Genomic DNA, 13,513 nt, shown 5'->3' on the forward strand with positions numbered 1-13,513 from the left:
TACTACAAGAGAGATAAACACATTTTTATAATTACGATGATAACCATTGCTGCTGTTGTTGTTTACCATTGAGTCGATTCCCACTCATAGCGACCCTATAGGGCAGAATAAACTGCCCCGTAGGGTTTCCTAGGCTGTAATCTTTACAGGAGCAGGTAGCCAGGTCTTTTCTTCTGTGGAGGCTGGTGGATTCAAACTTCCCACCTTTTGGTTAGCAGCCAAGCGTTTAACCATTGCATCACCAGAGCTCCTTGTGATAACCATCACCCACTGCCTTTGAGTCAACTCCAACTCATAGTGACCCTATAGACAGGACAGAACTACCCCATAGGGTTTCCAAGGCTGTAATCTTAACAGAAGCAGACTGCCACATCATTCTCCCGTGGAGCTGCTGGTGTGTTCAAATCGCTGACCTTTCAGTTAGTAACTGAGTGCTTAACCCTGCGCTACCAGGGTGATAACCATTAGTATAAAAACCCTAAATGATTGGAGGTATTGCTTCTGGTGAAGATACTGTTTCTGGAAAAAGGGACTAGGTGAGGGTGTGATAGGGTAGAAAACTTTGGTTTTTAATTTAGTGCCATTCTTTACCCATGTGGAGGTTTTTGTTTTTTGGTTTTATTTTTATTTTTTTTATTTTTTAACAATGTGCAGGTGTTACTTTTGTAATGAAACAATTTAAATACATTAGCTTCAAAGTAGCACTTTTTTACCCTATACTATTATTCTTCCTTAATGGGGTTTATTAATCTTCATTTTAGATGGAATTATACTTAGAAATCTATGTTTCGACCCATGCAGTATTTCTGAAACTTCCATTGTCTAAGTATACCTTCACAATTTTGACTACATATGTATAACATTTATACTGCCATTTACAAGGAGCCCTTGTGGCACAAATTGTTAAGTGGTCGGCTGCTAAAAGGTTGGCGATTCAAACCGACCCAGTGGCTCCATGGGAGAAAGACCTGGAGATCTGCTTCTGTAAAGATTACAGCCCAGAAAACCCTATGGGGCAGTTCTACTCTGTTACATGGGGTCGCTATGAGTCAAAATCAACTCAGTGGTACCTAACAACATGTACTACCTGCTTAGCCTAAAACTGCTTTAAAAAATAAAGTCTATTAATAATAATTTTTTAAAAAAGAATGTGAATATACTGCCATTTACTTAATAGTTTCCTTTTGATCTATTCACTTTTTAGGAGATTTATTTTTAAAAGAAATATCACTGCCATAAAAGGAAAAACTAAATATCATTTGCCGTATAGATCAACAGTAAAAATACAGTAGAAAGAAAACAGTGACAATAGTTAACACTTACTGAGCACCTACTATGTGCCAGGCACTGTTCTAGATGCTATGCACACGTAGCATTTTTCATATGGGAAAACCGAAGCACGGAGAGGTTAAGTAACTTGCCCAGCATCACTCAAGCTAGCAAGTGGCACTAGGCATTCTGGCTCTAAAGCCTGTTCTCTGTGATACCAACAGAGGAATAGACACATAGATAGTCTAATAGAACAGAATAGAGAACCCAGAAATAGACCTACATAAATTTGCCCAACTGATTTTTGACAGAGGTGCAAAAGCAATTCAATGAAGAATGGATAGTCTTTCCAGCAAACATTGCTGGAGCAATTGGACAACCATAAGCAAAAAATGAACCTCGAGCTAGACTTCACACCTTATACAAAAATGAACCCAAAATGGATCATGGACTTAAATGTAAAACATAAAAGTATAAAACTTTTTGGAAAAAAAAAAGGAGAAAATCTTCGGGACCTTGAGCTAGGCAAAGAGTTTTTAAACTTGACACCAAAAGCACAATCTATAAAAGGAAAAATTGGTAAATTAATCAAAATTAAAAACATTTGCTCTATGAAAGACTATATTAAGAATATGAAAACACAAGCTACACAGACCAGGAGAAGATGTTTATAAACCACATATCTGACGAAGGACTAGTATCCAGACTATATAAAGAACTATCAAACTTCAACAGTAAAAAACAACCCAGTTAGAAAATAGGCAGAAGACATGAACAGACTTTCACCAAAAATGAACTGATGAAAATATGTTCAACATCATTAGCCATTAGGAATATGCAAATCTGAATGGCTAAAATGAAGAATAGTGACAACACTAAATGCTGATGAAAATTCAAAGAAACCGGGTCTCTCATAGATTGCTGGTGGGAATGTAAAATATAAATGAAGTAGCAATGTAACAGAAAGCTTTTGGCTACAAGTATCAGAAAACTAAAAATGGCTTAAATACTTAGGAAAATATATTATCTAACATACTGAGAAGCCCTGAAGTAGGGACTCTGGAAAATAGTTTGGCAGTTTGCTATAAAACTGAACATGCGACGGCCAGATGACCCAGCAGTTGCACTCCTGGGCATTTATCCCAGAGAACTGAAAACTTATGTTCACATAAAAATCTGTACATGAATAATCATAGCAGCTTTATTTGTAAGAGCCAAAAATTGGAAAAACCCCAGATGTCCTTAGTCAGTTAGTTGAACGGTTAAACAAACTGGTTCATCCATACCATGGAATGCTACTCAGCAGTAAAAAGAAACGAATTTATCGGTATACTCAGCAGCTTGGATGAATCTCCAGGGAATCATGCTGAATGAACAAAGCCAATCAGAAAAGGTTATATACTGTTATGATCCCATTTTTGTAGCATTCTTGAAATAACAAAATTACAGAGGTGAGAACAGATTTGTGTTGCCAGGGATTAGAGATGAGGGGAGGGAGGCAGGTGGGTGTGGTTATAAAAGGCAACATGAGGGATCTTTGAGGTGATTGAACCTTTCTGTATCTTGACTGTGGTGGTTAGTACAGAAATATATCCACATGTGATAAAATTGCATGGAGTTATACACACACACAAACATACACACGAGTGCATGTGAAACTGATGAAATCTGAATAAGCTCTGTGGATTGTACCAATATCAATTTCCATGTTTTGATATTGTATTATAGTTAATACAAGATGCCAGTATTGGTGGAGGTGGGGTGAAGGGTACACAGGTCCTCCCCACAACTTCCTGTGAATTATTGCAAAATAAAAATTAAAAAAAAAAAAAAACCCTAGAAGAAACCATGATAGATTTTAAACACTAAACTTAGAATGTTAGATCAAAGAAGTTTGGAGACCTCTGCTATGTATGTTAAAAGAAACAAAACTTTAATGGATTTACTAGCATTCATACCTGAAAATCAGTTTCTCAATAAGATAAGAACTGACATTAAGAAGGGACTATTCAGGATGACATTCTTATTTTACCAATGGGAAAAATGAGGCTCAGAGATAGGAGGCTACTTGTCCAAGGTCACACAGCAAAGGAGAATGATGGAAATACAATCCTCATTTCCCAGTTTCAGTGAGAGTGATAAGGGACTAGAGGAAACAAGGCCAAGCACCTTCACCTCTTCCTTAAACTCTGTAAAATAGCCAGTTATGAGTTATACCACTGCCATCGAGTTGATTCCAACTCATAGCGATCCCATAGGGTTTCCAAGGCTGTAAATCTCTACGGAAGCAGACTGCCACATCTTTCTGCCGTGGAGCCACTGTAGCATATGTAAAGTACCTAGCCCAGTGCCTGGCATATAATCAGTGCTCTGTAAACCATAATTTCCTTACCCCCTTTGTTGAGAGGGACTGCCATGCCTTAAATGTTGAGAGGGACGAAGACTCAGACTGCAACCACAGTAGGGAGTCACCCTCACCTTCCAGCACCACCTGAGTTTCTAGAACTCTAGGAGAGATTGATCCTGGTGATATCCAGGAGGCAGGGCTGAGGGTCACCATGGAGAGGACTGGGGAAGGGAGGTGAGACTTCAGTTTCTATGGCGGCAGCCTGAGAAGCAGGATGTGACTTGGAAGAAAGCTTGGGGTGCACGGAGTTCTTTCCATGGAAATAGGGAGGGGGCTCACTGAGGCATGCCTAGGGGTGGGCTGGGGGAATTGGAGAAATAAAGCAACTCGTCTCCATGGCAACAGGTGGGGGAGGGCTGGACCCAGGGAACAGCTGGAGGTGAAGTTTTCTATCTCCAATGCTAGAGGGCCACTATGGTTCACTTAGTTAGACCTATTTTAAAAAAATGTTCCTCCACATACCACCTAAATTTATCTCTCATACCACCAGTATGCCTCCATACTTTGGGAAAGATTGGACCAATGTATCTACTATAGTCTCTCAGAGCCATTGTGGGGAGTGGTTGAGGCATTGTTTATCTAACTTCTTTGGAAATAAGTGAGTGCTATACAAATGCGTGCCTTTCAAGATCAGTGAGAGCAGGGATTTTGTCTGTCTTTTTCACTCCAGCACCTAGAACATCATCTCTCCCATAGCAGGCATTCAATAAATATATGTTGAATGAATGAATCACCTATCACTTGTTGCCTCCAACTGTACATTCCAATAATATTGAAATGCTTCAAGTTTCCTGTGTATGCTATCACCATTCAAGACTCCGTTTCGGCATCTCCTTTAAAAGGCCTTCTGTGGCCCCTGACTAGACTCCCCTCCTGGATGATTCTATCATACCCTCTGGTGTATCACTATAACCTACACCAGCATTTACCACATTACACTGAAATCATTTGTTTGCTTCTCTTCCTTACTGTCTTAGTAGTGCTGCTATAACAGAAATACCACAAGTGGATGACTTAAAGAGAAATTTATTCTCTCACAGTCTAGGAGGCTAGAAGTCCAAATTCAGGGTGCCAGCTCCAGGGGAAGGCTTTCTCTCTCTGTCGGCTCTGGGGGAGGGTTCTTGTCCTCAATCTTCCCCTAGTCTAGGAGCTTCTCGGTGCAGGGACCCGGGGTCCAGAGGACATGCTCTGCTCCTGGCTCTTCTTGCTTGGTGATATTGAGGTCTCTCTCCTCTCTGCTAGCTTTTCTCTTGTATATCTCAAAAGAGATTGACTCAAGTTACAACCTTATCCTTTAGATTGAGTCCTGCCTCATTAACATAACTGCCTCTAATCCAGCCTCATTAACATCATAGAGGTAATCACATCAGATCATGAAATGGAGGACAATCACACAATACTGGCAATCATGGCCTAGCCAGGTTGACACACATTTTGGGGGACACAGTTCAATACATAACACTCTCCTTTTAGAGCCTCAAGAGGAAAGACTATGCATATTTATACCCCAGTGTCTAGCACAGTGTCTGGCACATAATAGGTCCTCAATACATATTGAATTGAACTAAATGCCTCCCTATTGCTTATAGTCCATCAAGTCTACACTCCCCTGGCCAACAGTACACCCTCCATAGTATGGGCCAACCTACTGATTCAATCTTACTTTCTTTGCTTTCTAGCACAAATCTATTACATGCTCATTTCCTCTTCTGTAGCATAGTACAGTGGTTTTCTCTTCTGTAGTATAGTATAGTGGTTAAGAACATAGGCTCTGGAATCAGATCTGGAGTCAGCGGAGTTGGGTTCAGATCCCAGCTTAGGGTAACACTATTGGGCCATTTACATTAACCTCTCCAAGTGACAGTTTCTTCATCTGTAAAACAGGTATCACAGTGCCTATTTCTTAGGCGGTTATGAGGATTATTTGAGAACATGCCTGTATAGTACTTAGCATAGTCACCTGGCAGGAAGTGAGCACTCAGAGAAGTTGGATATTATTATTATACATTATTCATTCAGCATTAAATCCCTACCTAACAGAAAGTTGAATATGACACTCTCCCTGGCCTCAGGGAGCTCTCAGTCTAGTGAGACACAGGTGTGGCTAAAGATAACCAACGTACAGTATTATGTTGTTGTGGACCCTCTAAAGTAGGCCGACAACAACAACAAAACTCATTGCTGTCGAGTCAATTTCGACTCATAGAAACCTTATAGGACAGAGTAGAACTGCACCATAGGGTTTCCAAGGAGCAGCTGGTGGGTTCGAACTGTCGACCTTTTGGTTAGCAGCCAAGCTCTTAACCACCAGGGCTCCAGAGTAGGCCAAAGAATATCTAAACTGCCAAGCACCTCGATTCAGATAGGCAGGAAAATGTCTAAGGACTACTTGAACGTTTCTCTCATGAATCACAAGATAACAAATCTGTGTTAAAATCCATACATGACAAAGGGACACCCATCATCTTTATCAGGGAGTCATATCGAGAAATACTTGAAAAATCATCTCACTTCTCTAGTCTTGTATAGATTACTTAAAATGCTTTCTACTATTCTCCTGGACTCTAGTTTTTCTCCACTCCAACTTACTCTATCTAGTGTTGCCCAGTTAATCTTCTTAGCTGTGTGATCTTGCGCATGTCCCCTAACTTCTCAGGACCTCAGTTTCCTCATCTGCAAAATGAGCGAGCTGTGCTAGATTAGTGCTTTTTCATTGTTACTTCAGAGGTGGCTCAGGTGCCTCAGGTGCCACTTAGCAGATTGGGAAGATGATGTCTGGAGGCTGAGCTGGCAGGCTTCAGTGTACCTCCTTCAAACACAGCAGCCCTACTTTTTTTTACCCCTTTTAGAAATTGTGGACCTGCCTAAATTTGGCTTGGAAAAAAAGTTCTGCTACTACAGAAAGGTTAAGTACTATTATACTTTCATGATTTTCAAGGGTCTTTCTACTTTCCCCAAACTAGGATTTTTTAAAAATCTCCTGTCTTGGTTATCTAGTGCTACTATAAGAGAAATACCACAAGTGGATGGCTTTAACAAAGAGAAATGTATTCTCTCACAGTCTAGGAGGCTAGAAATCCTAATTCAGAGTGCCAGCTCTGGGGAAGGCTTTCTCTCTGTGTTGGTTCTGGAGGAAGGTCCTTGTCATCTATCTTCCCTTGGTCTGGGAGCTTCTCCACACAGGAACCCTTGGTCCAAAGGACATGCTCTGCTCCCGGTGCTGCTTTCTTGGTGGCATGAGGTCCCCATGTCTCTCTGCTTGCTTCTCTCTTTTATATCTGAAAAGAGATTGGCTTAAATTGTAGATTAATCTTGTAGATTGAGTTTATGTAACTGCTCCTAATCCCATCTCATCTACATTGTAGAGATAGGATTTACAGCACATAGGGAAACCACATCAGATGACAAAATGGTGGACAATCATATAATACTGGGAATCATGACCTAGACAAATTGACGGATATTTTGGGGGGACACAAATCAATCCATGATGTTTCCCATACATGATAGAGATTTAACGTGATAAAGTGTTTACACAGAGAAACATAATAAGCAACTAGTTTTTAATATTATTTTAACCACTTTTTTAAAATGTTGGTATTGTCTCAAAATGAGGCAATGCAATATTTAAAATTACAATTTTGATGTGTAATATGTGGCAATGCAATACTTAAAATGACAATTCTGATGTGTAATATGCACTCTGAAAGTAATTGACAACTCTGTAAGTATTGTCATTTTGAAAGCTATAGAAAATGGCTTACAAAGTTCAGGACCAAACCCAAATTCCTCATTTTTTTCCTTTCTTAGGAAAGAAATATATGTCAGTAAAGATATGTCTTAACTCAAGCAAATGCAGAAGATGAATTATCTTTAGTCTCACAATTACTGAGTTTCCAAGTGTCCTCCAAAAGTATTATCCCCCCCCCACCCCACACCAAGGCTGACCTGAAATTTCAGTTTACTAGAGTCACTAGAGGTGCCGATGCAAACAGGTAATTTTCCAGAGCCTCATTTCCTCCTCAGCTTCTAGGGCAGTGTTGCAAAGGGAGGTCTATTTGAATCACCTGGGAAGCTTTTTGCATTCTACACTTAAGCCCCACTCCTCCTTCCTCTTGAAAGCATCGTTCTCCTTGGAGCTGCGTTCTGTCCCAAAGTAAAGGTGCTCTCCACCTTTCTAAATCCTACTCAGTTTAAGGTTGATGGAGTAGGAATAATTGAACTCAAAACACTGGCTTTGTCACAAACTGGTTGGGCAAATCAGTTAACCTTTCCTGCTTCAAGTTTTTACCGTGATTTTTGAGGTTCCTTTCCAGCTTTGAAATTCTATGACTGCATATCTTGTTTAAGAAGCCTTCATGAACTACTTCTAGCATAACCTGTCCCTTCTTTGTTTTCCTACGGCCTATGCAATACAACGTATCACCTAAGTATATACTGTTTTATATTGCCCTCTAGTTGTCTTTAATATGAAATTTGTTTTCTTCTCAACTCTAGTTTAAAATACATTTTGTTTAAAAGTTTATTTTCAGGGGAAGGCAATTTGCCTTCTACTTAAATCTCCTGGGAGAACTTGGGGCATATCCTAAGGTAATTACATAGTATATATTTATATTGATTTGTTCAGAGCAGTGATGTCTCTTCTTTCAAAGGCCTGGGATTATATTTTAGCTGCTGTCCAGTAGAAATAGAATGTGAGCCACCTATGTAATTTTCAATTTTCTAGTCAGTACATTAAAAAAGTAAAAAAAAAAAAAAAAGTAATTAATTTTAATAATATATGTCAACCAGTATACCCAGTATATTATGATTTCAACATGTAGTCAATATAAAAATTAATGAGATATTTTACATTTTTTTATTATAATTTTTTAAAATCCTATATTTTTCACTTAAACGCATCAATTCAAAATAGCCACGTTAAGGTGCTCAGTAGCTACATGTGGCTAGTTGCTACCATATTGAGCAGTGCCGTCCCGCATAATTGGACTGCTTTCCAAGCTGATCATTTAATTTTCTATTTTTATAATGTCATTGAGCACTTAATAAGTACCAGGCACTGGGCTAGCCAGAGGGGTGCAAAAATGAATACGATTCATTCTGGTAAGAGAGACAGATTTGTAAATCACTGGCTGTAATATAATGTGGTAAGTGTTATGATAGCAGGGGCGGATTAGCCAATCGGCAAGGTAAGCACGGTGCTTACCTTGCTTACACCAGATCATCTGTAGTGAACAATTTCACATGGGTTTCAAAGATGTGGTGGAACCCATGTGAAATTGTTCACTACAGATTAGTAAGTAAGCCTGTGCTCTTACCTTGCTTACTAGGTCATCCGCCCCTGTCAGGAATTGTAAATGTGATAAGAAGTTTTGATTCTGTAGGAAGGTACTCTGGGTTTGGGAGAGAGACAGATGCCAGCCATACCTAGCAGTGGAATCTTTGATGTGGTGAAAAAAGGTGAAATTGTTCACTACAGATGATCTGGTAAGCAAGGTCAGCACTGTGCTTACCTAGCCTTTTGGATAATCCACCCCTGTATGATAGAGATGTACAGGGGAAACCCTGACTTGGCGACAGTGGGAGGTGGAGGGGGGGTCAAGGAAGATTTCACAGAGGAAGTAACATTTGACCTGGGAACTTGGTGGCAAAAAAGGACGCCGCCTGTGGGGTGACCAGAGTTGCAGGTTACCAAATTATCTGGACTGAAGGCGCATTGCTGTGTGTGTGGAGGAGGGGGTGGCTTGAAGGGGAAGAGGGCGGGCGAGGATTGGCTGTGAAGAACCCGGAGCTACATCTGGTGGGCAGACGGAAGCCAGAGGTGGGGGGAGGGGGGCGCTACTTCCATTACGTCCTTGCGCGTCCAAAGCTGCATTCCACGGCTAGCGGCGCGGAGACTGGAGGCCCTGGCTCGCTGGGCTCCTCAATCTAGGGACTGACTTGCGAGGTAAGGCGCGTGCCTGACTGGCTCCTAAAGCTCGCTCGCGCGCGCTCGCTCGCTCCCCAGCGTCACCACACCCGGGCCTCAGACCCTCGAAATTTCCAAGCCCAGTGTCAGCAAAGGGAAACTGTGAAACAGCGCCTAGGGTTTTGCTTGTTTGTTTGCTTTTAATAGATGTCGACAATAGGCTGCCTAGTAAAATGAGTCTATGGAAACGGTTGCCAGGGCCGACAAAGCGCTGCTTCCGGAAGATTTTTTTTGGACGCTTTGGTAACAAAGAGCCGGCTGGACCAATGCGACGCCCCTTCCGGTTTCATTCTGTCTCGCCGAGTTCTTTACCAATGTTGCGTTTAGACCCCGGAAGTGAGGTCTTCCGGGTTCCTCCCTCTCGCAAGATGGCAGCTGCCGAAGACGAATTACTCCTGCCGCGGCTACCCGAGCTGTTCGAAACCAGCAAGCAGCTTCTGGACGAAGTGGAAGTAGCGACTGAACCCACCGGTTCCCGGATAGTCCAAGATAAGGTGTTCAAGGGACTGGACCTCCTTGAGAAGGCTGCCGAAATGTTATCGCAGCTCGATTTGTTCAGGTATGGGGGAGAGGGTAATAACGGCTGAGAACGAAGGTAATAAGGGTTACTAAGGGAGGAGCCATTGAGCCTGGGTGGAGAACTTTAAGTCTAGGAACCTTTAGTCCCTATCTCCCACTGCGATCTTGTGTGCATTGTTTACATTCTCCGCTTGTTTTCCGAAGTAGTTAATATCCCACCACTCTGCTCCCTAGTGTCGGGCTGACTGCATAGGTATTGGGTGTGAGCACTTAGCCACTTTTCATTGAAAAAACTGGCCGCTGTTCCCCTTGCCTCATTCCTTTGCCCCTTTTCCTTCCCAGCTGTCTTCTCCCCCAGGAAGCAAGGGCCACATTTGAATATCCAGCCAGGCTTCACAGCCGCCTTTTTGTTCTTTCTAGCCGAAATGAAGATTTAGAAGAGATTTCTTCCACCGACCTGAAGTACCTGTTGGTGCCAGCGTTTCAAGGAGCCCTCGCCATGAAACAAGTCAACCCCAGCAAGCGTCTAGATCATTTGCAGTGGGCTCGAGAACACTTTATAAACTACTTAACTCAGTGCCATTACTATCATGTGGCGGAGTTTCAGCTGCCTAAAACGAAGAACAACTCAGCTGAAAGTAACACTGCTAGCACTTCCATGGCCTATCCTAGCCTCGTTGCTATGGCATCTCAAAGGCAGGCTAAAATAGAGAGGTGGGTCGATAGCTGTAATTTGAAGGACACCTAATGGCAATGCCATGGGGGGGGGTGCATGTTCTTTTTTGGGAGAGGGAACAGAATGGTGCGTGTCACTCTCTTGGCTCTTACTGAGCATAGACCTTGGTGAGAGCAAACTTTTCTTACTTTTCAAGATGCCTGCGCCTTTGTTGAGGTGATCATACCTAACCAGCTGATCCCTACTGCCTTATGGTTACCAACATTAGCAATATAATATCTCGCAACCTTTTCCACGTGACAGCCTAACAATATTCTTATGGTACATTAGAGTAAATATTCCTGAAGGCCACAGTATCTTGCGGCTGTAATCCACATACAGTCCATTGATTAAGAAACTATTCTAACAAAGCATTGGGTCAGGTGTGTAACGTCCTGAGCTGATCTTAGTCCTGGCATGGCTTCATCATGTGACCTTGAACAAGTTGTTTACCCTCTCAGTTAAGAAACATTTAATGAGTGTCACAGTGTTCAGGAACTATGCTAGGGACTGGAGGTATACACTGTATGAATGTCTGTGTGAGTATGGTTGCTATGAGTATAGGTGTCCTGTATCTCGGAGGAACATACAGTCTAGTGGGAAACAAGCATAGAAACAATTTATCAGCATAAAGTGATGTGATAGATGCACAAGTTACTATGGCAGCAGACAGGAAGGACACCTAACCAAAGAGAGTGGGAAAGGGAGAAGGCTCCCTGGAAGAGGTCACTCCTGTGCTAAGGTTTTTAAGGATAAATAGGGATATTGTCTGAGGAAGAGGAAAGAAGGGTATTATCTAGCATTCATAAAGCAACAGGGCTATTAAAGAATATAGTGCTGGGATGGGGATGTGTGGGAGGGGAACAGCAACTCTGTGCAGTTAGGTGATGCTAGCATACAAAGGGGACGGTGGAGAAGGGGAAGGAATGATGCTGAAGAATGTTGTAGGGTCCAGACCAAGGAGAGCTTAGGGAAGGAGTTCAGATCCCAGCCCCACCATTTAATCACTCCAACTTTGGACAAATTACTTAATCTCTTTTCCCATCTGTAAAACTGGGATAATAATAGGTCCTTTTTCATAAAGTAGTTATGAGGATTAAAGGAGAAGTATCTGTAAAGCACTTAGCACAGTGTTTGACACATAGTAAGCACTCCAAGTCAGCTATTATTGCTGTATCTTTGTGGCTAAGAGTATGAGTTGTGGAGTTAGAGACATGGGCTTGAGTCCCAGCTTATCTGAGACTCAGGTTTCCTCATATGTGAAGTCGAAATAATGTATCTGTCTCATAAAGTTAAGAAGTATAAATGAAATAAAGCACATAAAACACCTAGCACAGTATCTGGTACATAGTAAGTATTTTGTAAATGTTAGTTAGCTATCATTATTAGGCTATGCTGAAAAGCTTAAACTTTGGTTGGTGACTGGGATCCATTAAAAGTTTTTTAAGAGAGTAGCATGGTCATATTTGCATTTCAACTAACACTATTGACAGCAGTTAGGAAATAATGTGAGGGAGATAATTAGACCTAGTTAGGTGAGTGGACTCAACTAGAAGTGATGAGAACTCAACTAGCGCAGTGGGCAGTAGGGAGGGGAGAGAGATTTATTTAGGAGGCTTGAATCTGCAGAAAACCTGGTGATCAGTTGGTTGTGGAAGATGGGGTAGAAGGAAGCAAGGAAGTAGTCCATGCTTCTGACTTAGGTGGATGGGTGTGGAATTCATTGAGATGGGGAATAGAGGAGGAAGAGTAGATCAGGTGATAGGGGAGAGCATGAATTCATTATTGAAACACGTTGAGCTTAAGGTGCCTAGGAGACATCCAAGTAGAGTTATCTGGTAGCATGAAGCTCAGAGGAGAGGCCTGGTCTAGAGAGCTGTAAGTTTGTATCGTTTATTCAAGAAATACTTAAATTGAACTGTTCCAGGCACTGGAGCTTTTATTCTGGTAGAGAAGACAGTAATAAGCTAGTAAAAATGTAGTTTCAAGTGGTAAGTGCTATGAGAAACAAAGTGTTGTTTGGGGATAGAAAGTGATGGAATGATTTTTTATGGATATGGGATGGACTTATACGAAGTGGAATTGAGCATCATGTCCTTTGTAAGAAGCTGGGGCAGCCCATAGGCATATTAACTGGTAGTTGAAACCATGAGTTTGGTATCCAAATAATTATACAAAAAAGACTGTAAATGTCATAAACTGGTAGAGAAAGATGAAGGAGTGATCACATCTTGTTGGAGGGATGAGGAAAAGGTTTCAGAACATGATGGCATTTGAGATGGGCCTTAAAGGATGGTTAAAAATAGAAATTACTGGTTTTTCTGAGTGTGAAAGTAATAATGTTCATTGTAGAAAGTTAAAAGAAAAAGACGTATTAAAAATAAGCCTTAATTCTAGCACTCAGATAATTATTAACTCTGATATATTTCCTCCCAGATACATAGTTATTTCAGTTAATAAATCTGGGATAATACCATAAATATGGTTTTTTATCTTTTTTTTTAACCTAGCATATTGTGGGCATTTCCCATGTCTTAATATAGTTTTTAAAATGTGATACTTAATGGTTACATATATTTCATCTTATAGTTGTACCTTAATACCAGTTATTTAAAATAGTCTGTTAATTCTCAAA

General features: G+C 41.2%; 1 protein-coding gene across 2 annotated transcripts in view; it reads left to right on the forward strand.

The window, feature by feature from the left end:
• Nucleotides 1–9,614: 9,614 nt before the first annotated feature.
• IGBP1 (immunoglobulin binding protein 1) overlaps nucleotides 9,615–13,513 on the forward strand; it is a 34,864-nt gene continuing 30,965 nt past the window's right edge. The window contains exons 1-2 of one of the 2 annotated variants that reach the window (XM_004380104.2): nucleotides 9,615–10,203; nucleotides 10,584–10,877. In XM_004380104.2, coding sequence (XP_004380161.1) covers nucleotides 9,818–10,203; nucleotides 10,584–10,877 — 680 coding nt within the window. In that variant the 5' untranslated portion in view covers nucleotides 9,615–9,817. The remainder of the gene's footprint in view (nucleotides 10,204–10,583; nucleotides 10,878–13,513) is intronic. The other variant, XM_023734660.1, reaches the window with a different exon arrangement.

The sequence above is a fragment of the Trichechus manatus genome, unplaced genomic scaffold (assembly GCF_000243295.1).
Source record: "Trichechus manatus latirostris isolate Lorelei unplaced genomic scaffold, TriManLat1.0 scaffold00070, whole genome shotgun sequence".
NCBI classification, from domain to species: domain Eukaryota; kingdom Metazoa; phylum Chordata; class Mammalia; order Sirenia; family Trichechidae; genus Trichechus; species Trichechus manatus.